The 25,571-nt window shown below is 39.8% G+C and overlaps 1 protein-coding gene across 1 annotated transcript in view; it reads left to right on the forward strand.

Moving 5' to 3' along the window:
* Positions 1-25,571, forward strand: part of EZR (ezrin) — a 41,869-nt gene that overhangs the window by 10,034 nt on the left and 6,264 nt on the right. Inside the window, exons 3-9 of the mRNA XM_063124493.1 lie at positions 5,863-5,946; positions 14,356-14,451; positions 17,593-17,867; positions 19,122-19,205; positions 19,699-19,845; positions 23,262-23,358; positions 25,061-25,224. Of these exons, the coding sequence (XP_062980563.1) occupies positions 5,863-5,946; positions 14,356-14,451; positions 17,593-17,867; positions 19,122-19,205; positions 19,699-19,845; positions 23,262-23,358; positions 25,061-25,224 (947 nt within the window). The remainder of the gene's footprint in view (positions 1-5,862; positions 5,947-14,355; positions 14,452-17,592; positions 17,868-19,121; positions 19,206-19,698; positions 19,846-23,261; positions 23,359-25,060; positions 25,225-25,571) is intronic.

The raw sequence follows: 25,571 nt of genomic DNA on the forward strand, positions 1-25,571 counted from the left end.
TCTCCTTAATATGCCAAAGCATCAATGAGTATGTTGGTTGTACACACATACCTTTTGCTTCTCACTATGGGTAAGTGATCAGATCAGGAAGACTTCATTAACTCTAGCAGTTGGGCCAGAAGGCAAACTGTTAATGCTCAGAGGTGTTCTTGAAAATAAAACTGGTTCTGGAGCCTGGCATTTCACTTTGCAGCATGCCATCCTCCCAGTTTTTTTTTTAAAAAAATGTTAAAAGATCAGGAAGGGCAGGGAGCCAGGTGGATGCCAACAGAGCTGTTTGGGTCTATAGACTATAATGTCTTGTCTGAATTGGAAAACTATGGTTAATACCTTTGAAACAAACCAGAATGTTAAGCTGTGGTTTGAAATTGGCTTGATATTCTGGCTTGTTAACCATAGTTTCTTGGGACCAAACTGGAAACTAATTAGATAAAGAGTTTCTGATTTGTTTCCTCCTGCAGTGAAAAGGCTGTATGTACACCTGCAAGGCTCATTCATATCTCTGTTTATTAAGCTGAGGTTTGATCATCCAGACCACCCCATTTTTATAGCTCAGCTTGTTTGATTTGATTTGGGTTCCAAAATAATCATGGACTGTGGTGTATTAAGTCTGAGGTCTGTGTTCCCATTTAACTTTTTTCCCTTTTGTCTTCAGAACTGAATCTGTAGTTTTGGCAGTGTCTGAAAAGAGCTTTGATTTCATGACACCAAGGGGGAAAGGGGAGCATAATGTGTGTTGTTTTATGGATACAAGGAGTTGGAGCTTGCTTATAATGCTGGAGCCCAGGGTTGGGGAACAGTGAAGCAATTGTACTTTGATATTTAAATTATTTGTATTGCATAATACCCTAAATGATACTTTAGACTGTTGCCTGTCTTGTGTTGCTTCAGTTTAGTCGCCTTTAAAGTTGAATGCTTGATGTCATTCACCTAAGTCAGTGGTTCCCAAAGAGGCCGGTACTGCCCCTTGGGGACAGTAGGATTACATAGGTGGGTGTTAAGAGGCAGGGGGGCACTAAGAGGCAAAGGGGCGGCAGGGGAGTGCTCGAGGTGATCTTTTCCGTACCAGGAGTTTTGGTTACAGAAGGAAACTTCTGATTGCTATCCTGCACTATGTAGAATGGTTCAGAAGCTCCTGGTTGCATTTCCAACATCATATTCATAGAATCATAGAATAGCAGAGTTGGAAGGGGCCTACAAGGCCATCTAGTCCAACCCCCTGCTCAATGCAGGAATCCACCCAATATTCAGTGGAATGTGTTTTTAGTGTGGTCTGCCTACTTCTCTCCAAGTAAAGAAATTGACTCCAGATTACTAAACGTGGTCATTTAAGACTCATGTTAAGTGCCTTTAAACCAGACATTGGGAAACTGGTATCACTTCATCAAGCCCATCCATCACATTAAGAATTTACAGAATAGTGAGGTACTCTACCCTAGTTACTAAATGTGATATCTAATATTCTTGCTAAATGACTATCAAACTTTGAAAAGATTATATCACTGGATCAAGTTGATCAATTATGTTTAATTGAATTGGATTTTGAATAAATATTCAGTTGTTACTGTTTTGAATTTTATTGTTATCTTCCTTAGTGGGTCATTGAAAACTGCTATTCTGAATAATGATTTTTATAGTGTAGGGTAGGGGGCACTGGGTATGAGTTTGTGGCACCAAGGGGGCGGTTACCTGAAAAAGTTTGGGAACCACTGATCTAAGTGAAAATCAGGGTTTTCCTGGCTGGCTTTCTTCTTTAAATATGGCCAGGATCTTTAAAGTACACAATTCATTCCATGCACTCAAGGAAGTTTTGTGTTTGTGTTTCTAGAACAGCAGCTGTCTCTGCAAACAACTTTTGAACCTTAGGGGACTTTGAGAAGCAGATTGTGATACGGCATGGAGGTTTACTGGGTTAAGGGGAGGAGTAAAAGAAAAAAATCCCACTGGATGTGCCTAAGCTATTGACTGTGCCTACAAACCCATAGATCTTACTAGGAGCATAATTCTGATTACCTAGAAATTTTTAACCATAATAGTTGAGTCCCACTCCCAAACATCTTTCACATCATAGAGGCAGTGAACATTAAAACTAATAGGTATTCCATTTTAATCTGTTTTATTGTGTATGTTGCCAGGGAACTATTGTTTTGGTACTAATAAATGGAATGAATTATGAACAATAAATAATCATAAAACGAAACAACAATGAACAATATCACTATCCAGTGAGCTCTGCATAGATAGATACTGCCCTTGAAATGTGTTTGGGAACTTCAACTGGTGCAAAATGCTGCAACCAGATTTGTCTAGTATATGGACTATATTATACCAGTTGCTGTTGCATTGGCTATCAATTTGTTTCCAAGCCTATTCGGGGTAATGATTATTACCTACCAACAAAGGCCTAAACTGCTTTGGGCCAGGTAATCTGAAGGACTACCTGTACTTCATGTTCTTTATATGAGGCCTTATTCTATATCCAACCACCATATGAGGCCAGATTGGTGGGAATATAGGACAGGGCTGTTCTGTGGCAATAGCCCTGTTTGTGGAACACCTTAGAGAGGTTAGATTGGCTTCTTCATTGCTTACCTTTCACTGAGCAGTGATTTTTAAAAAAAACTTGTATGACTCTTCGAATGTTTGTATTGTGCCTATTTCTACACTACGGTAGTGTAGAAATACTTTTAATTAATAAAATGTTAGTATCCAAATTTTCTCTCTACGTCTTTTTATTTTCTAATAAATTTCCTTCTCTTGATAGCCAACAAGACTTCCAATTACAAGTGAGTCTGAGATGTCTGTTATAATAGATGAGGGAGATGGCAGCTAATTCTTTTGCTCTCCTTTCTTCCAGAGGTTTTTTTTTTTTGGTGGTGTGTGTGGGGAGATTTGCTTCTGCTTCCCCCCACACACCGCACCCCCTCCATATACTTACATTGGTTATGGTTATACATTAGATGTGTGTTACCAATCAGCAAAAAGTCTTGTGTTACAGTTAGATAGGCATAATCATTCTTATCAGGAGATATGTGGTCTCTTGAGTTATTCCATGTCACATGACCCTTCTTTAAATAGGTGCATGCTGTCATCCCATGACAGTGCAACTACAGATGCTGGGTGGCCAAAGAGTTGGTACTGCTCCTGTCTCTTCTCCCACCCCCACTAACAATCTTCTTAGCATTAACTTTAACCTGCTCTGGGAAGATGGCCCACATAAAGATCCTGGCCTTAATGTACCTACAAAAGGCAACCTTTGGAAATCCTACAATGAACTTTAACCTTCTACATAAAAAAGGCATAAAGCTAACACTAGGAAAAGATCTGAATAAACTAAAGTATAATAGCTACTCATGACAAGTTTGAAGTGTCTCAGCTGACAAATATTTGTGTTTTGGTGATATGAATACTTGTTGTGCTGTGACTTTTAATGTGTGATAACTCCTTTCACACATGCAAGTCATTATTATGTTGCAGAAAACCAAGTGATTGTACACATATGAGCTAATCTTGATTCAAAACCATTTTGGGGGGGTGCATATTGGACTTTAAATGTTGCACATTTAACTTTCCCAGTGATTGTTATTAGGAAGCAACTTGAATCATTTTGATCCGTGATGCCTTGATAAGGGTGCAAGCACTTTTGAGATTGGTCTGTGTGGCTAGGGGTTAATCTGTATTCTTATAAATGCCTTAAGTCGGTACGTATGGTTTCAAATTCAGCAGCTAAACCTCTTTTCCTCTTCCTTTGTATAAAATGATGGGTCAAAGACAGAGTTCACTATCTAATAAGCAAAATTTCTATACTGGATAAGGCAGGATTTACATCACAGAAAAAATGAAAGAAACACATAGTTTGTTTGAGCTTTCCTTAGTAATTCAGTGAAAATTTCTTTTACATGGGTATTGGTTTTCACCAGGAAGTGTAAACAATATTCAGGACTTGCAGCTTTAGTGTTCCGTAAAGAATTTGATTGCACACATTCCTTAACCAGGAGCTAGATTCTAGCTGCTAGAGATAAATCTTATCAGATTTCATTATCTCATATGGGGTTGGGAAGGAAGTTTTCTTAATTTAAATACCTTCATATTGTTCAGTCACTATACACGTCATGGATATCCTGAGTTACTGAGAGAAAGGGGGGAGGGAGGGAGAACAAACACACACATTATTAGAAAACCGCTTTTGTTAAATTGAGGGAAATAGATTTGTATATGGAAAAGGTATTTTGAAGATCCAAACCTATTTCAACATTTCTCCATTCTGTTTAGCGCAACCAAAAGACCAAGTTCTGAGTATACGTAATCTACTTGTATTCTCGTAATCCCCTTTCCATTTTAATTGAGCCTGGAATGTTCAAAGTAAGAGTTCTGTCCCTAATTTTCTGATGCTTAAAATCATGAGAAATCAGTAGCAGTCTTGTACTGTAACACTGCATAATGTTGTCCCCCATCCCCAAGAATAGTTCTTGGCGTGTGTCATGATGGTGTCTTATAAAGTTGAGCTCAAATGTATGGAGTTCTTTTTTCTGTTAGGTAAGACTAATCTTTTTTAAAAAATTAGAATATAAAGGGAAGTTCTGTTAATATTGACCATGATAGCTAAATGGGAGTCTCCTTGCTCAAGAGTAATATATCTCCGAGATCCAAATGCCGAATACAAACGAGAGATGGCCATTACCTTTACCTTTGGAGGAAAAAAAACCTTGAAAAATGTTAAGAGTACTAAGTTTTCCTTCCTGTTCCTGAACCTGCTGCTGATCAGCTGTTCAGTAGGCAAGAAGAGGAGAGAGTTGCTTCCTGGCCCCACTCAATCTCTGCCCATCCACACAAACATTTCCCTTTGCATGCTCGCACTCTCTCTCTCCCTTTCCACTCCCAGCCTCTAGCCATGCTATTTCTCATTCCTACCACCTCTTTTGACTAGCCAGATCCCCACAGCAGATGTTATGTGACTAGCCACATCCTCTGTTGGAACAATTTTTGGTAGTGCCCACAGCAGTTTCTAAAATTTCAAAATGGGTCCAAAAGGGTTGAGAACGCCTGCATTAGATAGTCTGCTGTGGGGAAATGAATGTGGGACTAGATGATTGTTCTTTATATTAATTCCTGACTTACTAGGGGTCAGTATAAGAGAATAACTAGTTTAACAGTTGCAGAAAAACAACCTTTGTACCTTATATATTTTTTGTACAATGTGACTTTTTTCATGTACATCACTAGTTATACAGAAATACTTCAGTTATTGTATCTCACTGTCCATAAATCTCTCTAAACTCATTTTCTGTTTTCAGTAGAACTCCTTTTAGTGCTAACATAGTGCATGTTTATTGGATTAATGCTGATTAGTTTGGAAGAATAATCAACATCCTTTTAACTCTTTAAAAGCCAAGTAACTCCAGCTCTTGATATAAGAAGGAGGACTGTATTATAATTTAAAAGCCATCCCTTATTGTGGTCAGTTACTTGTCCTAATTCCAAAAGGATTTTAATTAAGAGGTCAGTCTCCATAGTAATAACAGTCCTGGTTGCTATTACTGAAACAGTATACTCTGAAACAATCAACACTAAAATGTCATCTTGCTTAACTAAAAGCTCAATCCAATTCAACGCTGAGTCACAAAGCCAGTAGAACACTCAGGTTAATTGTGTATCCTGGAGAAGTTGTAGAGGTCATTCCTTTTAAATGATACAATGATTACTTTTAATGGAGTTTACTAGTAAATTGCATTTTGAAAAAGCATAGATTTTTATTGCCAAACTATAGAACTAAAATCTTCATGTAAATAGCAATAAACTGTCAAACGCTTGGACTTTCATGACCCTCTGTTTCCTTACTCATTATTTTAATCTCTCTTCTAGGTCAACGTTCGAGTTACCACTGTGGATGCAGAGTTGGAGTTTGCCATCCAGCCTAACACTACAGGCAAACAACTGTTTGACCAGGTTAGAATGAGTGTGTGTGACATTTTCTTTAAACACAAGTGACCCTTGTAGAAGCAGAATGTCTTGGAACCTTGCATCTGGGTGGCACCTTGAAGATCTGTCTCTATAGAAATCAACAATAAAAAATGATTGTTCCTAAAGAAATCTTATGGGCAGTATCCAGCACTGCCCACACACCAGGAGGAAGCTAGTGCTTCCTAAAGCAACTGGGAATTAGCCCGGACACATATTTCCAGAACAGAACAGCTTAGCAAAGCTAGTAGAAGGGAGTTCACTGACTCCTTGCATTCCGTAAACGAGTGTTTCAGCTTGATTCTGAGGTTGCTCTAGGAGTTTGCCATCCAGCCTCACACTATACTGTCTTGCTGTGCTGGCCCTGCTGGTGCAACACAAACAGTGAAGGCATGGTAGCAGCATTGCATGTTGCCCTATATCTGCAAGTGCCTGAAATACTTAGGGAGGAGTTAAAAGAAGTTTTCCCTAGCTGTTCTATTTAAAAGGGAATGGGAGGAAACCCCTAACAATAAAAGTAGGGCATGACTTAACTACATCAGTGACTTCCAGCACCAAAGTAATAATGCATATTCTGTAAACCTGCAGTAATTCAGAAATAGGAGACATCTGTAATAAGGGGGAATCCTTCAATTTTTAAATGAGTCAGAAAACCTCATGCCGAGATTGTATTCTGACATCTACAGCTTTTATTTATTTTCTCTATAATTTACATTGAATCAACATGAGTAATTATAGAAGTATGCATTAATTATACTTAAACTATTCAGCATCTGTCACTGCTGTTGGATTATCAAGTAGAGAGAAGAAAATACCTTGTAATAATGAGGAAGTAGTAATGACTTAATGGTCTCTATCCCAAAGAATATTGGAGAGGCTTAAATGTGCTTGATCTGCATGCTTTGGAAATTTTAGCTGAGCAAGGACATCACAAAGTTTCTGAACGGAAGGCCTGCACCATTCTGCTTCATGAGTTATTTGATGTTTATACTATATCTTTCAGGGATTTATCTGCTGCTAGTAGTTTTAGAGAAAGAAAAGACACAAAAATAGGGGGAAATTAAGGGGTGTAAATATTCCTGAACATGACGAAGAGCGTGTGAGAGAGAATGAATCCTTTTCATCTTGGTGCAGTGATTGCATACAGGTGTGGTGAATTTCCACTTGCACCCCCTTTGCCATTCTTTTCGATGGAGGGGCCCAGCAGGAATAGCTAGGACTGCAAAACTTTTGTGAAGACATCTGAGTACATATTGGAGCTTTAGGTAGAGAGTGTTAACAAGCTGTGTAGTGCAGCATTAGAGCTGGGTCTTTTTCTACAACTGAGAATTCAGAGGAACACTACTGTATTACAAGTTACACTAGTTTCTTTCTGATACTTTGGGTAAGTATTGCACCAATTGTCGCTGTGTATTAAAAGCAGCAATGTCTTAATTCGTTTTCAAACTTGTTATGGAGAGAAAAAGGATTTTGTTAATGAACAACAACCGTAAGTGTTGTTAGCACTCAGTTCTTTGTCAGGAATATAATAACAGGCTTTTCTTACAGATTAAGTACAGGTTGGGCAGAGTATGTTGTAGTGTGCAGATTCTGTGCTCTTCATGTAGGAAATACTTCACGTTGGAGACTGAACTAGGGAACTGAGACAGTGGTAGCAGCAACAGCCTGCCTGATGCCAGGAGCTACAAAGCAAGGTTGTCCATAAGAACTGTGGATGTTTCACAGTTGTCTTTCTGGCTCAGGTCAAGGTTTGTCAAATCCTTAATTCTGTCTCCCAAGACTGTAGGAGATGTCTCTGAAAAGCTCATGCAGAGCATGACAGTGATAAGCCACCCCATCTCCAATATCTGGGACTCAGATATATAAAGCCTTTGTAGACCAAGGTTACATTTAGCTATCGTAACCTCAGTCTACAATTTAGCTAATAGTTGTTTAAAGCCTGTCCTCCATGAGTTTGACAAATCCTTATTAAAAAGCAATCTAAGCTAATGGCATTACCATACCTTATAAGGCAATCTTCCCCAGGTGGGTTGGACTGCAACTCCCATAACTCCCAACTAGCATGGTCAGTGGCAATGTTGGCTTGGAATGATGGGGGCAGGGGACAGAGAAGTGCTTCATTTTTGTTTGGCTTATATGAATCAGTGGTTGGATGCACACATAATGCTTAGCCATGATGGGTTGTTAACTGTCATGCATTGTAGATTATGCAAATGATCCACTATACTCATTCTGCAGGGCATAGGTTCTCAGAGTGGGGTGTTTGGGTGGATTAATCTCTCATGGGTGGTAGAAACATCCCACAGATGACACATGAACCCATCATGGGTTCTGCCAGTAAATAAACCATCATAGCTTAGCATGTTGTGTGAACCCAGATAGTATCTTTCAGTACCTCTGTGGGGCTGTTCAGATACCATGCTAACACATTATGGATCACTCAAAGACATGATCCGTGGTGGGTTAGCATGTTGTGTGATGGGAGATTTCCCTCCCCATGGGTGGGTCAATTACCCACACCTTCTGCAAGATGATTAGCAGGCACAGTGATTCCCATGTCATCTGGCACAAACACCATGGGGGTTTGGCCTCGAAACAGCAAAAACCAAGAAAAATGGCAATGACCATAGGGTCACTTCTGGTGACACTCTTGCCACCGCGGACATTTTATATGGTCATGGAACCCTTTCAACGGCTGGAGAGGCTGCTGCAGCCACTTGGATAAGGAGGTACTGCAGCACGAGGCTGCAAATTTATCCATGGAACGATGAGAGGTAAATAAACCACTGTGCGGCAGGCAGCCACGTTGTGGTTTTCCTACTCGCTGTTCCATGGGTAAATTCATGGCCTTGTGCCTGCATATCCCAATAGCCACAGCAGCCTCCCCAGCCACATGGATAATTTATCCTCCCTCTCCCTGTGATCATATGTCAATAGGGTATCTGTGCATAAAAGAGGGAGAAAGGAGATATTCCACTCCATCCCCTTATTTGGGGCTTTCTAGTTTAGAATAAGGGTGTGTTCGTTAACCTTTCTTCATAAGAGAGATGTTCCAACTCTTTAGCCTTACCACTGAGCGACTACAGCTTGTATCTGCACCTTACGACTAAGGGTAGGGGATTCTAGAGCAGATGCTGTGGGTCTTATTCAGACCTGTGAGGGCTATATAGAACCTATGCACTGTCTCACCTCCTTTGCCAATATTTTTTACAACCAGAACATAGTCATCCTCCTGCTAAAAATATAGTTTCTTGGTTGAATCACTGAAGATTATCCAATTACCCAAATGACTGTATATTCAATGGGAAGGAACTAAAATGGTTCAAGGTTCCAAATGCATGATGCTGGAGGAGGTGAAGAAATTTGGTTCAGTCACTGTAAAGAAGTTTGGAGGGGGGATACGGTACAAGCTTCCAAATATCTGAAGACAAAGCAGTAGACTTCAGACAATTGGATGGTAGATCCTACATCTCCTGGGGTAGAATTGGAAGTTTACAAAATGATGGCTGTATGTGGCCTCTCTAACTGGTGGCTTTGCTTAAAATGTTAAGAAAATCTTGCTGTACTGGGGAAATCCATTGGACTCTGTCTGCCCTGAGAATGAACAGATTATTGTATTCCTAGTTTAAGAATATTCATAGTTCTTGCCATTTTTTTAAGCCTACTTTCACATGTCCATTGGAATTCTACACATTGGCTTCTGTAAGGCATCAATAGACTAGCTTCCCTAACCCAGTACCCACAAATGGTGGTGGTGGTTGGGGCTGATGGGATTTATAACCTAACAGATCTGAGGACACTGGGTTGCAGAAGGCTTCAGTAGACGTTTGATGACTTTGCTGTGATACCTGTAGGATTGCTCTAGTGCAGCCTCTCCCAAACTGGCATTCTCCAGATGGTTTGGATTTCAACTCCCCATCCGCCGCAGCCAGCATGGCTGATAGTCAGGAAATCTGAGAGTTGTAGTCTAAAGCATCCCAAAGTCACCACGTTGAGCAAGGCTGCTGTAGTGGATTAAGAGATGGAATTGGTAATTCTTTCACGAAAAGGAAGACATGACCTAATTACAAGTCCTTGATCTAGCACATATTTATCCTAATTTGCCAGTCTTAAGACTAGGTTATATGATGTGCTGCAAGTGTATCACTGGGGTGGCAGCTGCAGGCTCCAGAATGCCTTCGGACATCTCACTTAGTTTCCACTAAGGCTCACTGCCTAATTCTTTTTAGAAAATACTTTTTCCTCCTTTGGGTGGCTGGAAAGTGACAAAGCTCTGGCCTCGGGCAGCCCTACCCTCCTCTTTGCCCTTGCCTAGAATCCCTCTGGGCCCCAATAGGGCAGCTTGAGATTCTGGCAATGCTGCAAGCAAGATGGATGCAGATAAATAGAACAAGAAATGACAATAGAGATGATGAGAGATAGAGAGGATCTCAGTAACGTATATCTTCACATATCAGGACATAATAACAATCATCTGTTCCTTAGCAGGTCTAAACATTAGGTAAATACAACGTCAGATGAACAACAACACATGACATATTACACCGTGTCATGATTTATTTAACAGAAATAAAGCCAAAATGGAGAAGCCATGTGTGAAAAAGTAAGTACACCCTTACTGCTTCTATAGGAATTAAGATGCTAAGTAGCAGACAAGTGCTGCTAATCAAATGCCCATGATTAATTGATCATCAGCAAATGTGACCACCTCTGTAAAAGCCAACGTTTTTTCAGTTTGCTGGTCTGGAGTATTCAGGTGTGTGTTAACACAATGCCAAGGAGGAAAGACATCAGCAATGATCTTAGAGAAGCAATTGCTGCTGCCCATCAATCTGGGAAGGGTTATAAGGCCATTTCCAAATTAGAAAAAAGACTGAACAAGTATGGTTTGTTTGGAAGGGTTGCCATGAGAAAGCCTCTTCTCTCTAAAAAGAACATGGCAGCACGGCTTAGGTTTGCAAAGTTGCATCTGAACAAACCACAAGACTTCTGGAACAATGTCCTTTGGACAGATGACACCAAAGTGGAGATGTTTGGCCATAATGCACAGCGCCACGTTTGGCGAAAACCAAACGCAGCATATCAGCACAAACACCTCATACCAACTGTCAAGCACGGTGGTGGAGGGGTGATGATTTGGGCTTGTTTTGCAGCCACAGGATCTGGGAACCTTGCAGTCATTGAGTCGACCATGAACTTCTCTGTATACCAAAGTATTCTAGAGTCAAATGTGAGGCCATCTGTCCGACAGCTAAAGCTTGGCCAAAACTGGGTCATGCAACAGGACAATGATCCCAAGCACACCAGCAAATCTACAACAGAATGGCTGAAAAAGAAAAGAATCAAGGTGTTGCAATGGCCCAGTCAAAGTCCAGACCTCAACCTGATTGAAATGCTGTGGCGGAACCTCAAGAGAGCTGTGCATAAACAAATGCCCTCAAACCTCAATGAACTGAAGCAACATTGTAAAGAAGAATGGGCCAAAATTCCTCCACAACGATGTGAGAGACTGATAAAGTCATACAGAAAACGATTACTTCAAGTTATTGCTGCTAAAGGTGGTTCTACAAGCTATTGAATCATAAGGTGTACTTACTTTTTCACACATGGCTTCTCCATTTTGGCTTTATTTCTGTTAAATAAATCATGACACGGTGTAATATGTCATGTGTTGTTGTTCATCTGACGTTGTATTTACCTAATTTTTAGACCTGCTAAGGAACAGATTATTGTTATTATGTCCTGATATGTAAAATCATATAATTCCAAGAGGGTGTACTTTCTTTTTCACACAACTGTAGGTCCTTACAGTAGAGGGACACAGGAGAATATATGAGGATGCCTCGATCCCAAAAGGAAAGTTGTTTAAAAAAAAAGAAAAGATTGTCAACAGCTGCCCTAATAGGGGCAAATCCTAAAAGAAATAGTTACAACTGTGTGCCCCTGATCTATATTCATAACCAAGCTGATGCTGTCAGTTCAGCCAATGTTTTTAATGCAATTATACCGCTCATTAAAAAATTTAATCAGATCTGGAAAGAGACAAACAGCTCATGGACCAGAAATCCTCATTAATTGTGGTCAAATTGTACTGGAGAATAGATTTAAATATAGTCCTGCAGAACATGAATTAACTTAAACCGGTTTAATATTACTGAGGCTAAAGACTGTTCTCTCTCTTGGTTGAAAAACAAGTTCGATATCATGAGACTTTTCTAGAATGGATAGTTCCAAATATCCTAATCTTTTCAATCTGAACCTGATGAAGGTGGTGGTTGTTTTTCCGTATGCAGCTCTTATTTTTGCATAGCCTTTATGCAGCAGAAAATATTTTATTCCCATGGATTCAGGTTGCCACCTTTCTTTCCTTGCCAGAAATGTTTTGAGGAAATTCCAATTTGTGCTTTCTTTGAAAGTACCTTTGAATATTAGAATTGTGAAACAACATGTTTTGGACCATACAAACCCTGAAATTCTGGATGTGTATGTGCACCCCCAGCCCACCACCATTATTTCCATTAACGTTGTGTCTTCTACTCTTAAGATTTACCATAGCAAAACAGTAAAAACCTGTAAACATTTCTAGGTAAAATAGGGAATGCTGAGAAACATATATGGCTCTTTTAAGTGATGACAGAACTGGGTTGTATCCAGTGGTGACTTTGTGCTAAGTGGAAACCATTTGCACAAGGCGAGACACCCAGGTTTTGCTGATTCCCCTCCTACCTGTTGCAGTCCTCTATGCCATATCCCACTGTTCCAGAGGTCCCTCCAGTCTTCAGGAGCAGCCTTTTGGGGGCTGCAGAGTATACAAAGGATTGGTGAATCAGCAGAATTGGGCACCCCACCTTGGGCGAGCTGAAGTGCTTTCCGTAGTCAAGGCCTCCACTGGATACAATCCGCTGCAATTAAACTGATAGCTATATTTTCCTATTACTTGAACTACCTCTTGGGTTTGTTTTCAAAGACAAGTTTTTGTTTTGTTTTTTGAGGCTTAGTATAAAATATTTTTTGTGTCTGAATTATTTCATTGAACAAATTAAAGTAGCATTTCCCTTGAATTGTGAGGTTTTACTTAATTCTGAAAGGACAAACAACTCTTCCTTCTCTTTGATGTATTTTAAGCTACAAAAATGCTGTCTTCCCTTTAAATAGGGCATCCATTTTTTTATCTTTCTGTATGTTCTTCCATCGATTCTCGTTTTGTTCCCAATTAGTTGTTGACATTAAATTAGTTACTGATTAAATTAGCTGCCACTAATAATCTAGTGCTCCTGAAGGTGACAGTCCCTATAGAGTGTTAATTAGGAGAAATGCCATAAATGTGCTCATGGGCTTTAAGGGCAGCTTATGTTTTCAGAGGAAATCACTGTAGAGGTAATGCCTATTAAACAACTTCTTATAAATCTAATTTTTGAGGTCTGGACCACAAGCAAAGGCTATGTTAGGTAATGTTATACTACTTTTAATTATTTCTCCTATTTTATGATTGTATAGAAATGTATTAATAAAAAAAAAGTTTCAACAAAGCAGATGCTGCTATTTCTTTAGTGCTGCATTCCGCTTCCCCAAAGGTCTGTGAGATTGCTTGAGCAGAAGAACATTTATTTATTGCATTTATATTCCGCCTTTTTTCCTCCAAGGAACCTAAGGCAGCGTACATAATCCTTCTCTTCTCCATTTTAATTGCACAACAATAACCCTGTGAGGTAGGTTGGGCTGACAGTCTGTGACTGGCCCAAAGTCACCCAGTGGGTTTCCATGGCTGAATGAGGACTAGAACCCGGATCTCCCGACTCCCAGTCCAACGTTTTAGTCACTGCAGCACGCTGGCTCTCACCAGTTTTAGATCTACTAGTTGTTACTCTGAGCTACTAATATTGGAATTAATTACAGAAAGCTATTATTAAAGCTTTCAAACAACCTTGTATGTTTTTTCTTTTTAAAGCAAGCTCGTAGATTGAAGACACAGGTCCTAGCTGAGTGTTCTCTGGGCAAGAGTCTTGCTTCTCACTGTTGCCTTTGAACCCTGAGCCTAATTAGAGAGTTGGTTTTTATTTTCAAAGAATTGCAAATGGACTTATCTCTTTGATGCCCATATTGCACACTCATTATGTCAAGGCAGCTTTTCCTTTTATCACTTGCATTCACAAAAACAAACAAAAAAAATATTTGCCATTTTCTCCCTTATCCTTCATTTTTTTGTCCACTTAAACCTGTCTAGAATATTTCAACCAAAGTTGCCTTCTAGAAGGCCTTGAAGCCCACATCTTCTTTTGTGTGGGCGAAGTGGTGATCAACATTTTCAGGCAAGCAATTGTTTAAAAAGTCAATTTTAGGAAGAATCTTAGAAAGTGTTGTAGCTATTTGATCCATGATATTTTCCTCCTCTTCCAGGTGGTTAAGACTATAGGATTGCGTGAAGTGTGGTACTTTGGTCTTCAGTACGTGGATAATAAAGGATTCCCAACCTGGCTGAAGCTTGACAAAAAGGTAAATGAAATTTGAGGTTAACCTTAATCCTTAAGAGTGTTAAACAAGAATCTCTGTGTGCACACCCAGGAACTATGTGTATCCACACCCATCCTAAATGTTTGCAACAGGAAATAATATTTCAAATTGAAAAGTATATCTTTAAATATTGGCCAGCTACTGAATCCAATAAAAACAGGACATACTCCAAATGCCAGCTTCTCCCAGGTACGTTATTCTTTACCTCCAAAAGCCAGCTCTATTAGAGTTTAATACTTCCTTAGGTTGAAGTTTAGGTTTGGGGCCTGGCAAGAAGAGAACCCTAGTTGTGCATCAGCCACCTCACCTGCGTCTCTGCATGCCCTTACTATCTAAATACGACGCCCAGATACCCTTGTTAAAAGAGTGCACTTGGTCCATATTAGTGTGCAATGCAACATGTAGGACAAGAAGCCATTGAAGGATTCATGTGTTGAAATCAGCACTCCCAAGTTGTGCCTGGCTGATACTGTGGAGCCACTATACCAGGTGCTCCATCCAGTGCTCCCAATAATTGCTGTGTGACTTTCACAGGTTAAACAACTCAATATGAAACCCTCATTCCAAAAAACAAACAAAGAAAAGTACAATTAAAAAAAAACATTTCAACACTCTAGTGACTAATGGCCTGGCAAACGGAGTTCTTGCTTAATTTCTCTGCATGAAGACTGACAATCTGAACTGTTTCATAGTCTAGTCCCAGCATGTCTCTGCCTATTCCAAATAGCTGGCTATTGTGTTTCTTTCAGTTAGCAGAACCTCTCAGTATACACTTCTTAATCTTCTAAAGACTTTGCAGGACTAGTTGCCAGGCTGCCTAGAATGAGCTGTTTTCATAGAAGAATAATGGTGTGGCAACTAGTCTAGACATATTGCTTGTTCTAAAGATTTCAGCTTTTAAAATAAAATAAGCCTCTGTGTGCACTTAGCTCTAACTATCAGCTTCCCAGCTTATGATGGCTGTTATGGTTGGTGCTGTGGTGAAAAATTATATGAAGCTATATTACTATAGGCCTCTCCTTAGCTGATTCGTTGTTTCATAGAGCACTATCCTTTCGAGAATTGTCTGAGGGAAATGTGCTTTTCTCCTGCCTCCTTGTGAACATTCATTGTGAGCTATAGATAATATTGATGTATATTAGGAATACGGATGAACTTGAAAACTGGCCCTGCACCACTTAATCCTCTATCAACAGGTGGGGACAAACACATCACAGCAGCACTGGAAAGGAAATGTTATGAATTGTGTTAATCTTCTACAATTCCATCTTCCAGATAAATATGATGAGTTGTGAATTGCCATTTGGTATTTCAGGGCCCCTGCTCCTTAGTTTAATTTTTAAAAGTAATATGTTTAGTCTTATGGCTGTTAGGATCAATTCTGTCCCTATTCGAATGACCAGAATAAGCCATCCATATAAGGTGCTTGGGGTCAAAGTGACCCCCATCCTATTTAAGGTTACTTGTCATGTCTGCAAGTGCTTAGCTCAAAACTTGTTCTGTTCATTTCACGTGGGAAAGGAGTGTAAAGGGTTAGAGAAAATACTGGGTGGGTGTTTTTTTTAATTTTCACAATAGACAAATTAATCATTCCTTAACGTCACTACAAACTATCAAGCGTCATTAGTATCCTACAGGTTTACAAAACCTCTTTACAAACCTGCATAAAAAACATTTTCTCCAATTAAGTTAGGACCTTTCTGTGATCCAGTAAAATATTTTTTCCTCATGGCTATAATTTTATGCAAAACTTGCTCCTCCAAATTGTGGGGGTCATTTTGGCTCAAGCTGCAAGACTCTACCACCTTGCTTCATATCATAAAAAATACTACAATTGATGAACAATAAATATCTTTTCAATGGAAGGTCCCAAATAAAACAGTATTTGGGGCCCATAGTATGTAATAGCCTTCTGGCTCTGTTGCGATTCCAAAATATCATATGATAATAATACTAGCATTTATAAGTGTGCCCCAGCAACTCGAAAACTTGGCCAGACAGTGGCTGATAAACTAACACTGTATTCCAGGGTTCGAGATGAATTATAATCAATGTTTTCACCAGTGTGCCACTAAAAAACTGACTCTGGGTGGCACATTGAAAAGAGAATGGGGAGTGGGGAGCCTGCCATTGGTCCTTTTGCACAAACATAGATGTGAGAACAGCAGATTTGACACTTGTTATATACCAAAGAAAGGACGGTGGCCGTCTTCAGTGCATAAACATATAGCAATATCAGAAAATAATATATTTTTATCTTGGTCTTCTCTTGATACGATTGCAGTTGCTGGTTTTATTGTTGGCTTTTATTGTCTTTATTGCTGTTTTATTGTGTTTATTGTTTTTAGCGCTTTTAATATTTTAACTGTTTTTATGTATTGTATTGCTGTAAGCCACTTTCAGGACAGGGCTTCTGTCCTGAAAGTGGCCAAGAAATAATTTAAATAAATAAATGCTTATTAACTTCCAAAAGGTATTTTAATTGTATAGCTTTTAGGAGCACATTTGACCCCAGTACCAAATTGGTACAGTCAGTTTTCTATGTATAGAGGGTTAAAGGTGGTTGGAAGTGTGTATGCAGCATTTCTTCATATAAGCACCTGGACAATTGCTATATATCATCCTGCCATTTGACTTAAATAAATGAAGAGCCCTGTTCAGAAAGAGCACCCAGAATGTAGTACAAGGCAAGAAGGTAAGGAGCAAAACCGGCTCGTTAAAATAGAAAGCCTTATGGTCACCTTGTCAGGTGAACCATACTTGAAAGTATCTGCTGTTGACAGACCATGGGTCTAACTTTGAAGGTTGTATTCCGAAACGTTAATAGTCAAAATGTTTAAAAAGTTAAAGAAGGAAAAGCAAACAGGTAGAGCCAATTATATGAAAGTGTGTTTTTTGGACAGGATAATTTTCCATGTCTAAATGGAGTTCTTGATTTATATGTCTGTATGAAAATTGCATACAAATGGAGAACTCCACCCTTCAAAACTGGAGAGGGCCCATGGTTAGAATCTCTGGATTGAGTCTGTGCAAATCTTATGATAGAAAATAACTTGTTTGTAAAATAAATTCCACTGTGCTTAACAAGCTGCTCATTCTTTGCTGGTCTTTTCTCCATTTTAGGTTTCTGCTCAAGAGGTCAAGAAAGAGAATCCTCTGCAGTTCAAATTCCGTGCCAAGTTTTTCCCTGAGGATGTTTCTGAGGAGCTTATCCAGGACATCACACAAAAGCTGTTCTTCCTGCAAGTGAAGGAAGGAATCCTTAGTGATGAGATCTACTGCCCACCTGAAACTGCAGTCCTCCTTGGGTCTTATGCTGTGCAAGCCAAATTTGGTGACTATAATAAAGAATTACACAAGCTTGGATACCTCAGTTCTGAACGTCTGGTCCCTCAACGGTGAGAACATCTGCTGAAAGTATATCTAGAGAAGTCACGTCCCTGGGATCTTCCTTTAATACTGGACTTGTAAAGATTTAAAGCAGGATTTGCTACTTGCTCACCACTGGTAATTAAGTCGTGAGCAAGTAAATAATTAAGTGCTGCAGATAACTTGCTTTGTTTATGGTGTTTGCTTTTTAAAGTTCAAATGAAGCCAACATTCTGAAATAGAAAAATAGTAAATATGTTGTAGTTCTTTTTGTGATTTGGCAGAACTTGAGACATGACACTAGAAGCAACTATTATTAAAATGTTTTGGAGACCACTTAACTGATGGAGACCAGAAATGAAGCTATTAACTAGCAAATAAATATAGTGGAATTGAAGGGGATTTGAGATGTTTTGCAAACAATTCCTGTTGGATGTTGAAAAGGGTTAGCTGAGACTTCTCAGTTGGATAGGCCTCTCATTACTGAGTCCAATTATAGTTTCAGTGCCACAGAATCATGAGCTGCCTTAAGAAATCATGAACTTTGATACTTAATCAATTGGAGAGTCTTTATGCTTGGGTTTTGCATTTCTTTGCAACCATAAGTCAAGAAACCTGCCATTCTTTTTTTTAAAATTGAAACGAGGATTTTTGGCAGTCTCTCTTTCGGGATCCCCTCATCTTTCCCTCCCTCCTAAGTGGTATCATTTGGCATTTTCAAGAAACAGGTGGACACAAAGACACAGGAATATTTCTGTGGGAGTAAAACCACTTCCTGGGCAATCATTCTTGTATAATAGAGACCTTTTCTTTTCATTCCCTGAAACATTAATAACCTCTGTGTTTCTCTTGCCGCTCCCTACCACTTATCTTTGAATAAAATTTCCTGATTTCACAATAAGAGGTGCAGAACATCCTATGCAATTTTGCATTACTGCTTAGAGCTGCCTAATACAATCTAGTTGCCCAGATGGGATTGTAGTCTGCGGAGTCCGGAACTTTTTTTAGTGCAAAATTAATGGGGCCATGTGTATATGTGCAGGCCCTCTGGAATAATCCTTTGGTGTTGGGCAACAATTCATACTTTCCTTTAACATAAACAGCAAAGAATGTGATGGATATCTTTCTGATGTAAACTAAACTTTGTAGGCAAGCTTCCTTATCTAAAGCTTTACAATGATTTTTTTGTAACTCACAAACTAAACTAACACAACCTTTAAATATTACAAATGAACCTTCCTAGAACTATAAACCTCATCAAATATCTTTTCTTTGTATGTTAGAGTTATGGACCAACATAAGCTATCTAGAGAACAGTGGGAAGAACGGATTCAGGTCTGGCATGCTGAACATGGCGGAATGCTCAAGTGAGTTCTATCTCCCTTAATATGCTTATTTTGTTTTTTATTAAGATTTTTTTTAAGTAGGGTTTTTAGCATTCTAGGACCCATGACATTTGACATTCCCATTCTATACCCAACTCTTAAATGGGAGCTAAGCAGTAGCCACGAACTTCAACAGGTTCTTAAAATATCTCTTGGTCTAAGCTTTTACCTTCTCGGCATTCATTATACAGAATTGACAGCTGATAGATACACACAGAAATTCTAGTGCTGTGCACATTGTATGGGTGAAACACAACATGATAGTCTTGGGTTGTTGAAATGATCTTGAAAGTACAGGGGGACAAAGACTTTAGCCTGAGGTTTGGCAAAATTGGACAAGAAAATAACTATAATAGTGAATCCTGTTCATGGTTTCCGTTAATCCATTTTTGCTATTCTAATGGGTGTCTTTATTTTCCCACTGCTTCAAAACTTTCATAACATTTCCTATGTATGATTCCTTCATGCCAAACAGAGAGAATGCCATGCTGGAATACCTGAAGATTGCTCAGGACCTGGAGATGTATGGAATAAATTACTTTGAAATCAAGAATAAGAAAGGGACAGATCTCTGGCTGGGAGTAGATGCACTTGGACTGAACATTTATGAGAAGGATGACAAGTAAGTTATTCTTTTGTGAAGTTGAAGAATTGGCACTGGTGCCAAAGTATTCTCACTATCTGTGCTCTGTATTTTATAGCAATCTTATCGAAGCAAGTCACCTTGCCTTTCAGAACAAGTGCTAAATGCAGTTGTGCTGAGATGCACATGGTACCAAAGTGACTTGCCTTTGCCTATCTTCAAACTGACCTATTTTTCCCCTTACGTTTACATACCAGCATGTTTCTTCAGAAGGGCAGGCAGAGGTCAAATGGAAGGATCCTTATATGGTGCAGAAGGCAAACTATATATCAGATACTAATGATAGGGCTGGAAGAAACTACAGAGGCTGTCAAGTCTATCTTCAGTGCCAAAAAAAACTGGGCAAAAGCAGGATTAATGATCTCCCTGACAGATGTTTACCAAATATATCTTTTGAGGCAGAGGGGAATCCGGAAGGCCAGGCAGAGCCTGGGTTCGGAGTCTGAGCCAAAGGATGAAGTAGACTAGGGGCTTTATATGCAGTATATCCAAGTGGTCAAGATAACCAGTTAGTCCATCCCTGCCTTTCCAGGTATGGTGGGTTCAAATGGAGTATGCCAGAATGTCCTAGTTTGCATAGTCACCATGGGTTAAACAAGCCACTGTGTGTGTCGGGCATCATTTGCCTAATCACTTCTCCGGGCATAGCTTGTCATGTCATCCAAAGCTGGATAGCATGGCTTGTTGAATGGGTGGGTGGGACGCAACCCTAAAATAAACCATGGGCTGTTGTTGGGTTATTTGAGGGATGTTTCCCCATCCAACAAAACATGCTGCCAGGTGGGTGATTAAGCAAATGGTGCCCAGGACCCACCATGGCTTTTTTAACCCGTAGTAATCTGGGCCACTGAAACATTTTCCTTGCTCACTCAATTCTTCCACAGAAGGTAGGAGTTAGAGGTGGCTTATACAATATGCTCAGCTTATGGAAATGGCTTTAAATCACTTTCCACAGTGGCGGTCTTCAGGCTGTGAGCCATTTGTGTGCACATGTTCTTAGCTGGCAAAGTTGGGGTTAACCTGGAAGCTAATTAGGTTGAGTCTTCTGGTGTTCACAGATTTGCAATTGATCCTTTTGAATAAGTAGCTGTGGGATCTCAATTATGGGAGAGAGGTGGGTAAAAAGCAGGCTGGTAAACAGGAAGTGAGAGAGATGAAATGTAATGAGAAGAAAATATAAAAAGAAACTGTTCCTGTTTACATACATGTTTGTGTAGTACAGGGAACAGGTGTAGGATCAAGAGCTGACGGGTAACAGTTTGGAGGAATCTGAAGTAAGGAGCATGCTTGAAATGCAGCAAATTATTTGTCAACTTTGCTTTATCATTTGTCTAAGGTGACGATAAAGCAAGGGGGGGTTGGAGCTATAAGCCACATTACCGTACAAGTGGTCTTCATGGACTGAAAAGAGCATAGGCTAGGCCTTGATAATTGCTTTTAATCGAAATTGTATTGAGACCAGAGAGCAAGCATGTTTTTTTCTCTGCAATGCTATTGTGTGCCATCACCCAGAAAACAAGGAATGTCACCCTAGGTATTGCATGAGTGAAACTACTTCTAGTTTCTTGACTGACAGGCCTCTTTGTGTAGCCACAGTCACGCAAACTGGTTTTACAAGCTGTATAAGCCTGCCGAAAGGAACCTTTGCCTCTGAAGGAGAATCGGGGAGGTGAATATGCACAGCAATGTAAACACTGGCACATCTAATAATTCTTAATTTTCATAACATGAAGTTCATGGATTCCCCCATCTCCCTTTATTTGTATTGTTAGATCTCTTGTTTCTTAAATGAATTAGTGCCGGAACGTACAGGGAGAAGAACTGCAGAATGGAATAGGGCAAACCACACCTGTGGTTGATTCCTTTGTTACATTTCTATACTACCCCAAAGCCAAAGCTCTCTGGGTGGTTCACAAAAATTAATACATATAGCAGGGCCTCTGCTTTTCACAATGAGAATAAATTCTTGCCCTCAGACACCTAATTGCTGTGACAGTATTTTAAAGGGGTGGACTGTGGGCTATTAAGCTCTAATGTCACAGTTATAATTTAGTAAATTATACTTTCCACACAAGAGATACTCTGGGGATAAACAGTGAGAGCGAGAGAGGGATTCCCTTATGGATCAGATTTAATTCCAAATTAAGCTTATAAACCAATGCGTATAATTTTTTAACATGAATAAAAGCTGCATAGGAATGATGGACAAAGGACAATTACGTCTCCAGAGGAGAAATTCTGTGGCTTGTTTCTACCCAATAGTATCAGGAGGACAGAAAGTGTAAGAGAGTTGAGCACTTAGGAACCCAAGAAAGAAAAACGAATACATTCAAGCACCAGTGAGTGGTCTGGATGCACCTGGTGCTTTAGCATTGTTGAAGCAGAGTTGATCAGTACTTGGACGAGCAACCACTAGGACTCCCATATAAACCATTTTGAGTTTTCAAGAGGAAGAACAGGATATAAATATGTCTCAATCTCAAAGTCTTAAAGTCAGGAAATTGAATAAGAATGTAATCCTATGTATGTTTAGAACTTCCTACAACTCCCAGCATTTCCCAGCCACCATGGCAGGCTGGGGAATGCTGGGAGCTGTAGGAATTTCTTCTTTCTAAAAATTCATAAGGTTGCACCATAAGTGACTGAGAATTGTTTTTATACCCCAGAGAAGATCCGACAGGCCCAGTTCGCACAATCATCATGGCTTAAACAAGCTACAACACATGCCGGGTGCAGCTTGTCATGTTTTCTGAACCCAAGCAGCATGGCTTGTTGGAGGGGCAAACCACTCTCAAAAACTCAACAACAGCCCATTGTTTTCCATCCAAAAAGCCACACTGCCTGGGTTCAGATGGTGCAACAAGCCACCCTCAGGCAAGTAATAAGGCAAATGGTGACCAGCATGCGCTGTGCCTTAAAACAGACACCATTACTTCATTAAGCCTCAGTGACTGAGAGAACCAGGTCTAATTCAGTACAGTTCAGGAATGGGCAGACTTCAGGATCTACTGTGTATTTTGCTAGAACCCCCAAGATGCAGCATCTGGATATTCATATAGAATTCAGGAACAAGGTGCCTCTCTGAGCTCATGTCTAGCCCAGGAATTTGTTTCCAGTACCAGAACTGAGCTTGGTTTTCCTTAATCTTTCTTTCTTTCAGCAGCCTAATAAAGGAAAAGGCACTTTTTTGCTTTTGATATTGTTAAACAATTGGCACCAGAAATATTTGCCCATCTACTGCAAGTCATCCAGAGCTCTATCAGTAGATCCTGATCTATTGTCTGCCCAATTCTGCTGTAAACTGGAACAATTTAGCTTTAACATAGTCATAATTAAGACTTCATGCAGCATCAATGTTTTTTATTTAAAACATATGCATAACTTTGTGTTCCCAGATTAACCCCTAAGATTGGTTTTCCATGGAGCGAGATCAGAAACATCTCTTTCAATGACAAGAAGTTTGTTATAAAACCAATTGACAAGAAAGCACCAGTGAGTATAACTGATGAGCATTTCTTGCTAAATTGAAAACTTTACTTTGATACTAACAACTCAGTTGTGAATTGCCAAATGTGTTAGCAAACAACCACTACTTCAGTATCCTGGTTATTAGACCCTTCATTGTATACTGTGGAATGAAAAACAATATTGGCTATATTGACAGTGGTCTGGTTTGCACATCTCATGCTCCTACAGGTTGCCCAATCCCTCCCAGTCTAAACAGGAGCAGCTAAACAATCCATGGACCTTTGTTCTGGACTTTGTTTAGAGTGACATGTGAACCCAGACCTCTGGCTTGCCTCTCTCCCAACAAGGAAGAGAAATAACCCACAGTTTGTTGTTGAGTTATCCTTCTGGCTTGTAGGGGGAGAGGCAAGCTAGAGATGCATGTTTGCACATCACATTAAACAAACCACTAACCAAAAGTCCTTGAAGCAGGGGCATTTAGTTTCTGGAAGAACCCTAACTTATTGTGATTGTTTAAGCCCTTCCAGTTCTTACCTGTTAATACATGTTTGTCTCTCTTCAGTGTTTTCTCCAAAATACCTCCAAAATAGACCCTGTTCAGTTGACACACTAAGCCACGGTAGTTATGTATTTTAAGGCTTTGCATGTTGTGTGAACCATTCCTAGCCACGGTGGCCACATAACCACAGTTTAACTTGTTCACTAAGCATTTGCTGCAGAAGGGTTAGTGGCATAACCATGGCTTAGTGTGTTCTCTCAACAGGACCATATCCTTTGTGACCTTATCCAATGTTCCTCAGGAACCACGAGGGCAACCCCTCATTAACGCTTCTGAGCAACAACCCACCGAATGTACTGTTTTCTGTAGCTGAAGGAAATATTTTCTCCCAAGACTTCTAAATAACTTACTCCACAGGCCAGCTGTTCTAAATAATTTGTATTTGCACATTGCTGTTTTATCTCTGAAGCTGTTCCATTTGAGTGTATGAAACCTCTTCAGTGATTGGTGCAGAGTTTTAAATATTAAAAAAAATATGTAATGTGGGGGAGTGGGCTTAATCCAAGCCTCCATCCCACGGGACCTTTGTTCCATTTGCTGATGAGAAGGGAGAGAGGTAAGAGTTGATGTGGAAATGCATTCAGAATGTGACCTTCGCAAGGGCATTGGAGAGACTGGGAATAGCTCAGAGGCAGGTCTTGTTGAGTGAACCTGCCTGTCCCTCCGAACTGTGTACTTTTGATAGTTGGATAATATTGAATGCTTTTATTTCCAAGAAATAAATCTGATTGGTAGTTGACACTGAATCATTGAAATCCAGAATGCTTCCTTCTTCCTCATCTTCCCATAAGTTGTTTATCATGTTATTTTTATTGCATACAAATATTTGTGAATCTTGGGCATAGCTTTCATCCCACTGTCCAATGCAAATTTGGAATGTTTTTTTTAAAATGGGAACTTGCAACAGACTATTTCCAAAATCAGCTTTAGCCAAGAGAAGAGCATAATATCTTTTATGTATGTTTGCTTTTACCTTGTAGTGTGCTTTACAATGGTTAGGTTTACGTGTAATGCTAAGCCATGATGGGCTGCTAACCACTATGCATCATAGATTATACAAACAGCCCACTATGCCCATTCTGCAGTGGGAGATGAGACTACTTAAGTGAAGCCCCACACGTATAATGTTTTTAACCTACTTGTTCTTTTCATACCACTTTTTGCCAGGACTTTGTTTTTTATGCTCCCCGTCTAAGAATTAACAAGAGGATTCTGCAGCTGTGTATGGGAAATCATGAGCTGTACATGCGCCGCAGGAAACCTGACACCATTGAGGTCCAACAGATGAAAGCCCAGGCCCGTGAAGAGAAGCAGCAAAAACAGCTAGAAAGGTATGATGAAGGCGGGAGGAGTAGGAAGTATATGGCTCCCTTGAATGGAGAAAGTGGCTGGACTTAGTCTGTCATTTAACTAAAGGTGGAACAGGTAGAGATCGGTGGTCAGGATAAAATGCCACCAAAGCAAATTTAGGAATTGGGACAACTCTGGGAGCTGCCACTGTTTACTCACTACATGAGTTGGGAGGAGCTGACATAAAGTGATAAGTAACTATTCAAAAGAATAAATGGTTTACAACAGTATCCTAGAGTGGTCATACCCAAATGCTCCAGAGACGCATTAAGAAATCTTAACTACTGTGATGAGGTAAATGTCAACTAATTCAAACAAAACCAGGGCC

This window comes from Elgaria multicarinata, chromosome 4 (assembly GCF_023053635.1).
Source record: "Elgaria multicarinata webbii isolate HBS135686 ecotype San Diego chromosome 4, rElgMul1.1.pri, whole genome shotgun sequence".
In the NCBI taxonomy this organism is placed as follows: domain Eukaryota; kingdom Metazoa; phylum Chordata; class Lepidosauria; order Squamata; family Anguidae; genus Elgaria; species Elgaria multicarinata.